Source organism: Bos mutus, chromosome 9, assembly GCF_027580195.1.
Source record: "Bos mutus isolate GX-2022 chromosome 9, NWIPB_WYAK_1.1, whole genome shotgun sequence".
Classification (NCBI taxonomy): Eukaryota; Metazoa; Chordata; class Mammalia; order Artiodactyla; family Bovidae; genus Bos; species Bos mutus.
The window spans coordinates 34525655-34539005 of NC_091625.1; the positions used below are offsets into that span (position 1 = coordinate 34525655).

The window sequence follows — 13351 nt, forward strand, 5'->3', positions numbered from 1 at the left end:
AGTTCAGGAACTTTTCTTCCCAGTCTTCATCTTACTCATCATGGCTGCATCCTCTTAATCCTGGTTTCCTGAAGTCCTTTCCTCCCTTGTCTTTTGGGATAACATTCTCTTCTGGTTCTTCTCCTACATCTAACAGCTATTTCTTCATTTTCTCTGTTTCAGTTTTCTCTGCTTGTCAACCACATTACCTGTCTCTGTCATGTCAGTGTCCAGAGTTCTATTCTTGGCTCATCATTTTTCTCCTTCTACATGTCTTTCTGGTGTTCTCATCCTCTCTGATAGTTTCAACTATCAGCTATACACTTCAGTTCAGTTCAGTCACTCAGTCATGTCCGACTCTCTGCAACCCCATAAACTGCAGCACGCCAGGCCTCCCTGTCCATCACCAATATGCCAAAGATGTCCAAATCTGCCTTTGGACCCCGCTGTTCTCCTGACCTACAAAGGCCCAGATTTATCTTTCAGTATCTCCAAAGGGGTACCTTAGATTGACAACAAAACTCTCTTGTCTATAGCTGGAAAACTCAGCAGTGGCCACAGGACTGGAAAAGGTCAGTTTTCATTCCAATCCCAAAGAAAGGCAATGCCTAAGAATGTTCAAACTACCGCACAATTGCACTCATCTCACATGCTAGTAAAGTAATGCTCAAAATTCTCCAAGCCAGGCTTCACCAATACATGAACCGTGAACTTCCAGATGTTCAAGCTAGTTTTAGGAAAGGCAGAGGAACCAGAGATCAAACTGCCAACATCTGCTGGATCATCGAAAAAGCAAGAGAGTTCCAGAAAAACATCTATTTCTGCTTTAATGACTATGCCAAAGCCTTTGACTGTGTGGATCACAATAAACTGTGGAAAATTCTGAAAGAGATGGAAATACCAGACCACCTGACCTACCTCTTGAAAAACCTATATGCAGGTCAGGAAGCAACAGTTAGAACTGGACATGGAACAACAGACTGGTTCCAAATAGGAAAAGGAGTACGTCAAGGCTGCATATTGTTACCCTGCTTATTTAACTTATATGCAGAGTATATCACGAGAAACACTGGGCTGGAAGAAGCACAAGCTGGAATCAAGATTGCCGGGAGAAATATCAATAACCTCAGATATGCAGATGACACCACCCTTATGGCAGAAAGTGAAGAGGAACTCAAAAGCCTCTTGATGAAAGTGAAAGAGGAGAGTGAAAAAGCTGGCTTAAAGCTCAACATTCAGAAAACGAAGATCATGGCATCTGGTCCCATCACTTCATGGGAAATAGATGGGGAAACAGTGGAAACAGTGTCAGACTTTATTTTGGGGGGCTCCAAAATCACTGCAGATGGTGATTGCAGCCATGAAATTAAAAGACGCTTAATTCTTGGAAGGAAAATTATGACCAACCTAGATAGCATATAAAAAGCATAGATATTACTTTGCCAACAAAGGTCCATCTAGTCAAGGTTATGGTTTTTCCAGTGGTCATGTATGGATGTGAGAGTTGGACTGTGAAGAAAGCTGAGCGCCAAAGAATTGATGCTTTTGAACTGTGGTGTTGGAAAAGACTCTTGAGAGTCCCTTGGACTGCAAGGAGATCCAACCAGTGCATTCTAAAGGAGATCAGTCCTGGGTGTTCATTGGAAGGACTGATGCTGAAGCTGAAACTCCAATACTTTGGCCACCTCATGCGAAGAGGTGGAAAAGAGGCTGACTCATTGGAAAAGACCCTGATGCTGGGAGGGATTGGGGGTAGGAGGAGAAGGGGATAACAGAGGATGAGATGGCTGGATGGCATCACCGACTCGGACATGAGTTTGAGTAAACTCCGGGAGTTTGTTATGGACAGGGAGTCTTGGCGTGCTGCGATTCATAGGGTTGCAAAGAGTTAGACATGACTGAGCAACTGAACTGAACTGAACTGATGATTTCTCCCCTCTTGTCAAAAACCTGATCCTCTGCCTATCTTCCATAACTTAGTCACATTTCCACCCATCTTTGCAGTCCAAACTTAAAAAAATCAATTTTCTTGAACTCCTTCCCATTTTTGTATCTGTTTTTATCACTTCTTTTACTGTTTCTCTGAAGTAATCCATTCTGTTATTACCACATTTCTAAAGAAATATTCGTCAATCCTTGTCTGAACCATTACACTTCACAACTGATATCCTAGCCTTTAGCCACACAACCTTCAAGTCATTTTATAGCCAATTAAGTTATTATCTGATATAATGTATGTTGCTGCTGCTGCTAAGTCACTTCAGTCGTGTCCGACTCTGTGTGACCCCATAGACGGCAGCCCACCAGGCTTCCCCGTCCCTGGGATTCTCCAGGCAAGAACACTGGAGTGGGTTGCCATTTCCTTCTCCAATGCATGAAAGTGAAAAGTGAAAGTGAATGTTAGTCCCCTGTTTAAAGACCTCTAACATCTCCTAACAGTCACAGGATTTTAAGATGCATATAATTATATAGACTATATGAATATAATAACACATATTACAAACACACACACACACAAGTACATAAAAGGCTGTTAGTCATTAGACTTCATTTTACTGAAGCATCACCCCTCACTAATTGTCCTCTTTCAGTCACTCCTCAAGCTGTCTGGGCACTTAAGTCCAGGTCTTTGCTCAGGGTATTTCATCAGCTTGTAATTCTCTCTTTCTCCCTCTTTCTAATAATCTGATTTTTCTACTAGGACTCACCTCAAAACTATTGATATCTCCTCTGTAATAGTTCTCCCAGCCCTCTTGTCAGTTATGGGAATACAAACTTTAAGTTCTGTGCATTCACAGCCCTTAGCTCACACCTCTCTTGTTCCATTTATCACCTGGTATTGTAATTATTTGTTTCTCTATTTTCTCCACAATGGCATAAATCCCTAATGAACAAAGTTCACATCTTTGTATCCTATTACACAGCACTGTGTCTTGCACGTACTATACACCAACAAATATATTTGAGTTTACTATTTGGAAAGACCAAATAGTGTGGCCAGGTCTCCAGCCTGCGCCTCCTGTCTACTGTGCTCCAGATGACAGTGCAGATCACAATGGTGACTAGATAATTTAGCAAATTTAGGTGGGGTGCTCTGTTTACTTTGTTGTATTAGTAACATAGTTCTAGGATCAGCATTTCATCAGCAATTTCACTGGGGATGAACCCAGAAAACTTTCTCTCTTTGGAAGAGAAGAAAGCAGTTAAGATGATCATGTTCAATTTTTAGAATCAGGGAAATGTTTTCAATGAAAGACTACATAAGGGCAGATGAAATGCTAAGTGGAAAGGATGCAGATTATCTTCCTTTTCTCAGAGTAAGTTAGCATTACTTCCAAGTTGGACTTCATGTATTTCTTAACAAATCTTTATTTTCAAAATTTCCTCCTGAATACAGACAGTAAAAACTAACGAAATATTTATTGACTAGAGCTCTCTGGGATATAGTAGAGGTCAGGGAGGCCTGTTGAGCTGCAGTCCATGCAGTTGCAGAGTCAGACATGATTTAGCAACTGAACAACAGCAAGAGCTCTTTTACCCTTAAGTTCATTCATCACAAAGGAACTCTTTGAACTTCAAATCTGAGAATCTGGAAATACTGTTAAGTTAGATATATCAGCAGTAGCAGGAGGTACTGTTTCTTAAATCTGTCCCACATTTAATAAATGCTTCCATGGAGGGCACTTGTCTCCTAAAAACCGTATGTTCTGTTTAGATTTATACAGTATAGTTTTCATGGCTGTTTATGGTAGATTTCAGCATGGAATCATTCAATCAATGCAGTAAACACTGCAAGAAGATCCTCTGACTGCTAGGCATGGAAAATGCAAACCCTGGCAAAAGCAGTTATCAGCAAACAGGCAGTAGTCCTTAAGTTCCCTGGTTACTGCCTAAGATTTAAAAAAACTCAGAAAAGTAACATAACATAGTAGAAAGAGCTTTGAAGACAGGCAAACTGGACTTATATCCACACTCCATTACTTACTAACTATATAACCTCAGGCAAGTCACTTGACCTCTCTGAGTCTTCTTATCTTTTCAATAAGATGAATTCTACCTATGATCAAATCAATGAATGATAGTCACTTTCCAACCTTCCACATTTTAAAAACAGATGTGCATAGAATGACTTGTTTACAAACCAAAGGAAATTTTAATATACAGTCTTAGAGCCAAAGAATTTATAAGGCAGAAGTCTCAGCTAACAGATGAAGTGTTAATGAAAATCAAAGTATTAAGTTATATACTATAATACAAACTTTTCATATTGAATTAATTTTTATGCTGAAAGTAGTAAATGACTGATGAAACTTGTTTTAAAACTTGTTTATTCATTATGACAGTCTGGTTGTTCTAATAAGGCTCTTTCACCTTGGGACTGTATTTAAAAAAATAACTAATATTTTTGTAACTTATATATGAGCTCTAGAGTTTAATTAATAACCACAACACAAATTCATGGGAACAATATTTAAAGAGTTTATCTAGAAAATGCAAAGAAATATTTTTCCTGTATATGAAATTTCTTAACCTGAGGCATTTGAGATGCTAGATGCTTTCAAATATAAAAATCATATTTATTAAAGGGCGTTACTGTCAATTTTTGGTACTGTACCACACAAATCACTATGATTCATATTAATTTTTAAAATCTATATAGTTATTTCCATTAATTGTTTCACATATTTTCTTTTCATTTTATCAAAAATGTTTTTCACCTTACTAAAAATACAGTAGGCGGTCATTCATCAGGCACACATTTTTGGGTTACTTAAATAATTAATGTAATTACACAAATTTTTCAAGTAATTCTGCCTGAATTTGATTCATTTAGTTTCAGTACTTTATCTGAAGGGTAATGGCTCACTTTGGCAAACTATTTTAAATCTATAAGCTTTATAGTAAGGGATTTGGATTGCATAATATTTGGATTATCTTTTTGGTACTAAGTGAGCCAGTAGACGAGTACTTCTGGTGAGAATGCTTACTCCCAGAGTAAACACACAAAATTTTTGTTAAAAAATAAATGTCAATTGAAAACATTAATTTTAACAAATAATTTTTCTTAAGATCTTTATAAAACATAAGTCTGCAATCTCTGTGGTATGGCATTTTAATTCTAATCAGCCTTTTTTCTACCACCTGAAGGTACTGTATGTCTAGAACAGCACTGTCCAATAGAACTTTCTGCCATGATGAAATGTTACACACGGTCCACTGCAGTAGCCATTAGCCAGATGTTGCTACTGAGCATCTGAAATGTGGTGTGACTGATGAACTGAATTTTTTATTTTAATTAATTTAAATTTAAAGAGCTACATGTGTCTACTGACCACTACACTGCACAGTGTAGGGCTAGAATGCATGTTGAAATAACCGGAGCAAGCAGTGGACCAATATGCTTACTATGTCCTCATGCCCCATCTCCTCAAGCTCTTTAACTCTTATCTACCCACAGCAGGATACAAGTTAAGTCTCGTTTTCTCCATGAAGCTTTCACTGACCACTCTAATACACATGCATGTCTCTCTCTTCTGAACTCCTAAATACTTACCTGTTTTATAATGGAATTTAGTACCTGGTTATACACCACAGACAACAGTTTACTTTTAATGTACGTAAACTTTAGCATAAAAACAATACAAATAATAGTACCAGCTTTTATTCATTGAAAGGTTATAATGTTAAATATTTTATACACATCTTATTTCATCTTTTTAAAATAATTTTACTTATTTATTTTTTGGTTGTGCTGGGTCTTCTTTGCTGCACAGACTTTTCTGTAGTTGTGGCAAGCAGTGGCTACTTTCTAGTTGCGGTGTGCGGGCTTCTCATTGCAGTGGCTTCTCTATTTCTGGAGCACGGGCTCTAGAGCACTCTGGCTTCAGTAGCTGTGGCATGAGGGCTCAGTAATTACAGTTCCCGGGCTCTAGAGCACAGGCTCAACCATTACGGTGCATGGGCTTAGTTGCTCCATGGCATATGGGATCTTCTCAGCCCAGGACCAGGGATTGAACCTGTGTCTCCTTGGACACAGTGGCAGATGGATTCTTTATCAGTGAGCCACCAGGGAAGCCCTATTTCATCTTTTTAATAGGCCTCTAAAATATGCATATATAAATGAAAAATTATAATCTCTATTTTACCTATGAGGAAACTGACTCAGAAAGATGAAGTTACTAGTCCAGGTCAAAACAGCTAGTCGGGGAGCTGGAATTTGAAACCAGGTACATGACTCCAGTAATACAGGGTAGGGACCTTGTCAGAGTAGGCACAGTCATATGAGATATTTTGGCCTGAGCCGATTACTGGAAGCCATAATAAACAAAGCTCAGTTTGTGTGAGAAAATTAATTGGTAACCGTTGGTGATAGACAGGGAGGCCTGGCGTGCTGCGATTCATGGGGTCGCAAAGAGTCAGACACGACTGAGCGACTGAACTGAACTGAACTGAACAACTTAAAGGGAATAAAAGATTATGATTCAATTTAAATTACAAGAGTATTTCACTTATAGTGAGAGAACCAAAGTTCTGTCATCATAATCTAGATATATCAATACCACTTTCTTATAGACAAGTTGCTCCCTCTAGTGAAAACTGATGGGAATACCATACCCTCAAATATTCAAAGGAGAAAAATCTCTGCAGAAGCTATACTTTCCTAAGGAGTCTTTCGGAAATTTGTGGAGGTGAGTTCTATATATTACAAAGAATGGAGGTTTTTATTGGCTTTCATTAGGTGAGGCTTGGGTGCTAGATACCATGCAGAAGGTCCTCATCAACAAAACACTGGCCTATTTCTGAGAGAGAAAACCCATTTATATTTATCTGAGCCTGGAAGTTAGCATCACTTTACATAAAAAAAAAACCAAAATATTTTGGCACTGTTTTACTATGCTCTGAAATTTTCCAGGAAGGAAACTATGGCATTTCACCTGACAAAACACTGTCACTTGTAAAGCATAGTATTTAAATATTATCCATGATGAAAGAAAAAGAAAAGGGAAGAAAAACATTGCCAATTAAGCTAGGACACAATGCATTCTTATACATAATTTTATCTCTATTTAAATGGTTCCTTTAGACATATTTAGACGTAAGTCAAGTGTCACACTTGGACACATATAAAGGGGGAAAAGCAAAATAAATTAAGGTATTTCTAAAACTTCTTTGTATTCAGAAGATTTTTGACTCAGAGTTGTTAACATCCATGTTTTTCAAAACAAAATTATTCTCTTGCCACCAAGTATTTTGATGATGCTGTATTTGTTAAAACACTGCTCAACTTGTGTCTAGGTTTTTTTCAAAGCCACTGACACCAATTATATACATTTTGACATTGGTACTTTTTTGAGCCTTCCAAAGATATTGATGGTTGAAGGGGTTGCTGCCAGGAAAAACTTGAGCCACACAGAGATGCAACCAAACTTCAACCCAAGGAATATCCCTTTCATACTGTTGTAACAAATTACCACAGACTTAACAACGTTAAGGTACACAAATTAATTATCTTACAGGTTTGGAGGTTAGATAAAATCAAGATGTGGTAGGGCTGCATTCTTTTGGAGACTCTATGGGAAAATCTACTTCCTTACCTTTCCAGCTTCTAGAAAGGCTGCCTTTATTCTTTGGATCTTTGTTCCTTCCTCCATCTTCAAATCTTTTTTTCTCCCTCTTTTTTACTTTCTCGCCTCTGCTCTGGTCATCAGTCTCACACTGACACTCCCACTTCTTCTTACTGTAATTATACAGGGTCCATCCACCTGGATAGCCCAGCACAATCTTTCAATCTCCTGATGCTTAACTGAAACATACCTATGGAGTTCTCTTCCCAGGTAAGATAAGACACAGGTTATGAAGGTTAGGACATGGACATTTTAGGGGGCCATTATTCAGTGTAATATAATAGAATAAAAACAAACAAACAAACCCAAACATATGCCTCTTTTACATCTTGAGGTAACTAACTTAAAACTGGTATCCAGCCGTTTGTGTTCTATTCAAGGCCATCTTGGTTATCCATTTTAACTAGCTTTTCTTCATAAAAATGGAGGTGGATGGCCCCTCTACCAGTATTTCTCCGAGGTCCCCTAGCTCTCTAACACGTTTTCCTCACAAGTCAACACACTAAAACAACCAAAGACACTGACATGCCTTTTGAAATAACTCTACAAGCTAAATACCACGAACAGATAACTTCACCAGAGCCAACCTTTCCTACCTTCTTTCAGAACTAAATTCGTTATTAGATTAATAAATTGATGGGGCTGGAAATAGCTTTTCTATTTCCTGCAGTGACGGGCCGCGGAGCGAGATTCAGCAAACTGATTATGACTTAATTCCTGCAAACATCACGCAAGACAAGCTCTTCTTTGATAGATTATCAAGGTAAGGCTGCTGCTGCTAAGTCGCTTCAGTCGTGTCAGACTCTGTGCGACTCCACAGTCGGCAGCCCATCAGGCTTCCCCGTCCCTGGGATTCTCCAGGCAAGAACACTGGAGTGGGTTGCCATTTCCTTCTCCAATGCATGAAAGTGAAAAGTGAAAAGTGAAGTCGCTCAGTCGTGTCCGACTCTGAGCGACCCCATGGACTGCAGCCTACCAGGGTCCTCCGTCCATGGGATTTGCCAGGCAAGAGTACTGGAGTGGGGTGCCATTGCCTTCTCCGAAGGTAAGGCTAGCAAGGAACAGTATGCATGACTTTTGTGGTAAAAAGTCGTTCAGTAGCTTTTTCTCCCAGAGATGTTACAGGCCAGAATATTTTCACTCACTACCCGAGAAAAGGGAAACAAGTTGCTATTAATTTAGTTAAAAATTAAAGAGAATTTTGCTCCTGCCCATCATGGAATAACAGGAAGTAGATTTACCCGCTTGCCTACAAAACCATAAAAACATGTTTTCAGACAACAGAAGGCAGTGTAGTACTGGGATCCTTACAATTACCCCAGCGAACAATCTGGAGGTACTTCCAGATGCACTGCCAGGAAGGGAGGGGGGCGGGGGTCTCCCTGCTTCAGCCTCTGCTTGCGAGCCACATATTTACGTAAATCAAATTACCAATCCACCGGATTAATTTCGTAAAAATAAAGCTAACAGAAACACTCGGGCCGTAGGAAGCCTGGTAAAGCCATCCCAGGAGCCGCGAGTTCTCGCGTCACATCGAGATCTACTGCCCTGACGTCATCCTCACGGAGTCACTCGCGAGATCAGAGAGTGAGTGGTGAGAGCGACCGGTTTTCGTCGAGCGCGGCTTGTGAGAGGAAAACAGACACTGGCCTTCGGTTTATCTGGGTGCTGCCGACATGAGCGGCCGAGACGGGGGCGAGAGGACCCCTCTCCTTGAAGCCCACAGCCTCACCACATCCGACTGTGCCGCCGGAGCTCCGGACCCTTCCCGGTGCCTGAAAACAGAGGCGTCACAGGTGATGGCGGAGACGGGTGAGGGGTATTTCGAGGCCGTCGCGCTCCCACCACCCCAGCTTCCAGAGGAGGAAAGCGCACGCTCAACTGCTCCCTCAGATCCAGGCTGTGCCGGTACTTTCCAGATCCGAGCCGGTGGGGATGGCGGTTACGTAGTGCCCGAAGCGAGGCTAGAGCCGGCTCCGCCTCCTACGGAGAGCCTGGAATCGGCGTCTGTGTCCCTGGCAACAGACGACAGCCTGGGAAATGGCCGTCAGCCCGGAGAGCCGCAGGGCTTGAGTCGGGAGAAGCCGCTAGAAACTTGTGGCGCGGAGAAGTTGGGGTCTGACTTGATGGCGGAGGCGAAGGCTGAGGAAGTGAAGACTGAAGAGGGCCCCGTCTTCTCGGTCGCAGTGGATGAGGAGGTGGTGGGGAAGGAAGGAGCGAAGGAGGAGGAGGGAGTGGAGCAGGGAATGGAGGTGGAGGAGAGGCCAGCCGTTGAAGAAATAGAAATGGTGGAGAACAGAGTGGTGGAGGAGGCGGGGCACCGGCCCCTGCGTATGGATCTCCGCATGAACCCGCTGGAGGCAATCCAGCTGGAACTGGACTCTGTGAACGCTCAGGCTGACCGGGCCTTTCAACAACTAGAGCATAAATTCGGGCGGATGCGTCGACACTACCTCGAGCGGAGGAACTACATCATTCAGAATATCCCGGGCTTCTGGGTCACTGCCTTTCGGAACCACCCCCAGTTGTCTCCCATGATTAGAGGCCAAGATGCAGAGATGTTAAGATACATAACCAATTTGGAGGTGAAGGAGCTCAGACACCCGCGAACAGGCTGCAAGTTCAAGTTCTTCTTTCGGAGAAACCCGTATTTTCGAAACAAGCTGATTGTCAAAGAATATGAGGTCAGAGCCTCTGGCCGAGTAGTGTCTCTTTCCACTCCAATCATATGGCGCCGGGGCCATGAACCCCAGTCCTTCATTCGCAGGAACCAAGAGGTCGTGTGCAATTTCTTCACCTGGTTTTCAGACCACAGCCTTCCAGAGTCTGACAGGATTGCTGAAATTATCAAAGAGGACCTGTGGCCAAATCCACTGCAATACTACCTGCTGCGTGAAGGAGTTCGTAGAGCCAGACGTCGCCCAATAAGGGAGCCTGTGGAGATCCCCAGGCCCTTTGGGTTCCAGTCTGGTTAAACTTTGCCATTGGGAGGGTTTCTGCACAAGGTCCCATTTCGCCTCTTAACGGACCTGCGTTTGGGCAACAGATACGGATATGTCTTCTAACCACCCCTCTCCCCCTTCCCACCCCACTTTTTTCTGACATTTCTGGAGCCTTTTTCCTCTGGACATTCAGTTCTCTCAGCCTCAAGATTGAGACAGTCATGGCCATGCTCCTTCACTTCCACATGGCCTTCGTGCTTTTCTGCATTAATATCACATGCTGCATGGCCCATGATTCATACCACTCCTAAGTAAGCTTGTGATGTTGTAATTTGCATAGTCTTTATCTGCACTACTTGGACCCTGTTTGTTCCCAGAGCCTCCAGTTTGACTCTCATACCTGGAGGTACTTGTCTAGGAGGCCATTCTACCCATCCTACTCAGCAGCACAGGCATATAGCCTGTAGATAACTGGGTGTTAATGATATCAAGGGAGAACTGGGCCACTGGGCCTGTGTGATATATGTGACTCCATTGTTCTTCTTGCGCCTCTGGTCACCTACTATTGCTGCCTGCTACTGGCTGTTCCCTTGACTGCTACCTACTGGATGGACATCTTCTAGAACTTTGTCACCCCCACTCTGGTTTCTGGTAAACAATCTCCAGGTTTCCTGCCAGTACTCAAAAGACCCCTCCATTTTTCCCAAAAGACTTATCCTCTATTCCTCATCCCCCGCCCCCATCTCCCTTTCCTTCGCTCCCATCATCCAGAACCCTCAGGCAAGTGGTTGAGGTGACAAGTTAGACTTCTCATGGCAGGTTGGCCTAAAGATGGTGTCCATTCAAAGTGCCAGGCTTTTTCAGTCTCTAGTGAATCACCCAAAAGCTGGGTACTTCTTTGTGCCTCGTTTTTTCATCCTGAGTGTAATTAAGTGCCATAGTGGCAGTACACCTCCGTTGTCTCTCTCCTGTCTTAAATGGTAGCTCATAAGTGTGTGCAAATCAGGTCTTTTAATTTGGCTCTCCATTATTTCAAGGAACAGGCTGTCTTGTCTAATAGATTGCCAGAGCTCTTATTTTCTTCTGCTCTCTTCTGCATCCTCCACCCACGTTAGCAACATCTAGAGGATTTAAAGGGAGACATGAAATGAAAAGTGCTATCTAGGCCATAATTGATGGAAGAATTAAAGATACTGTGATGGGTTCCCAAAACAGGAGAAACTGAACAGACCACAGATAGGCAAAAATGAGCCAGGTTAAAATGGGGCCTGAAATTAAGATGGAGAGTCTTAAAGGAGGTTCTTTGTCTGTCAGTGGTGATGGGAGAAGAGGTTCTTTGCCCAGGATTAACACGTGAGAATTGAAGGGGGTTAGAATGTTAAGTACGTTACCTAGAAAAGAGTTCTGTAAAAAAGGCAACTGAGTGCTTGCTCTTGTTTTCACTTGACTTAATTTATAAGGAGGGTTAGTACTGTGTGGTTTATTTCACTAGTATTTAGTAAAATCGTGTTATTTTCCTGGTTTCTGGTTACTGGGAAAATTGAGCTATACAGGCTTTATTTTGCTTTCAATTGAGAACATGTGGAAAATGTGCTATATCTCTTTATGATATAGACACCTAAATGAATATCTGTAGTGAATTTCAGCTTGTTTCTGTTAATAATTAAACTGTATGCTTAGAAATATAATCTGTGTAACTTGTTCTTGTCGTATTCTTAATACTTTGGAAATTGTTGTATTCATGAAAAAGTAGCCTACTAAAAATATGTGGCTTAATTGTCTGTCTTGATAATTTGCCTGGTTAACAGCTTAGTAATTCATGTGTCTTTTCCTAAATAGCATAAATACTTGTGAAGCTGCTCTGTCAAATTGAAAGTGTACCATTGATATATTTGTTTTTCTTTATATGCATGATGGTAAAATAAAAGCGTGTTACTTGCTGGATTTCTTATATTTTACCCTGCATGTAAATATGCATGAAGAAATTGTTCTACGCGATGGCAGGTTATGAAATTACTAAAGTTCTTAAATGGATACAGTAGGCGTTCTCCCAAAAGTAAGAGGGGCTTGTCTGGTGACACAGACAGTAAAGAGTCTTCTGCAATGAAAAAGACCCTGGTTCGATCCGTGGGTCAGGAAGATCCCTGGAGAAGGAAATGGCAATACACTGTAGTATTCTTGCCCAGAGAATTCCATGTGCAGAGGAGCGTGGCAGGGGACAGTCCATAGGGTTGCAAAGAGTGGGACAGGACTGAGTGACTTAACACTTTAACTTTCAAAAATAAGAAAATGAGGCTCACTACTGTACCTTCCCATGCAGGGAGGTTTGTTGTTGTTTTATTTAAAATGTTAACAATTTTAACTTCTTCCTCATGATTTCATTTTTTTCCATAACAGCTTGTGTAGCATCATCCCCCTTTCACTTATCCCCAAGTCATTCAGGCTCTTTTTATTCACTTTTGCATTTAATAAGCAAACATGCCGAGAGTTCTAAGGAGTTATATACTTTTATATCCTTATACTTTCTCAACTCTAGAAACTTGTTTATTCTTCTCAACTTCATAACCTTTCTGTGTCAAATCCTTTAAGGCCTGTCATAGATAACACTTTTGCCTTAACAGTTTTTCTATTCTAAATATTTCTTTATAAACTTGGTATACTTTGTAGGGACGTATGTTCTAGAAAATAACATGTAATAATTCATTATAGTGAATTCTGCATAGTGATACAGTAAAATAAAATACAGAGATATACTTTCACAAGTTTTTCACACCTTCCCTTTAATTTGAAAGCTTTGTGAAAATA

At 41.3% G+C, this 13351-nt stretch overlaps 1 protein-coding gene across 1 annotated transcript; it reads left to right on the top strand.

The window, feature by feature from the left end:
* The first annotated feature begins 9163 nt into the window (after positions 1–9163).
* TSPYL1 (TSPY like 1) lies at positions 9164–12490 on the top strand. Its single transcript, XM_070376395.1, has one exon. It carries the CDS (start codon positions 9281–9283, stop codon positions 10577–10579), a length of 1299 nt encoding a protein of 432 aa, XP_070232496.1. The 5' UTR covers positions 9164–9280; the 3' UTR covers positions 10580–12490.
* The last annotated feature ends 861 nt before the right edge of the window (positions 12491–13351 follow it).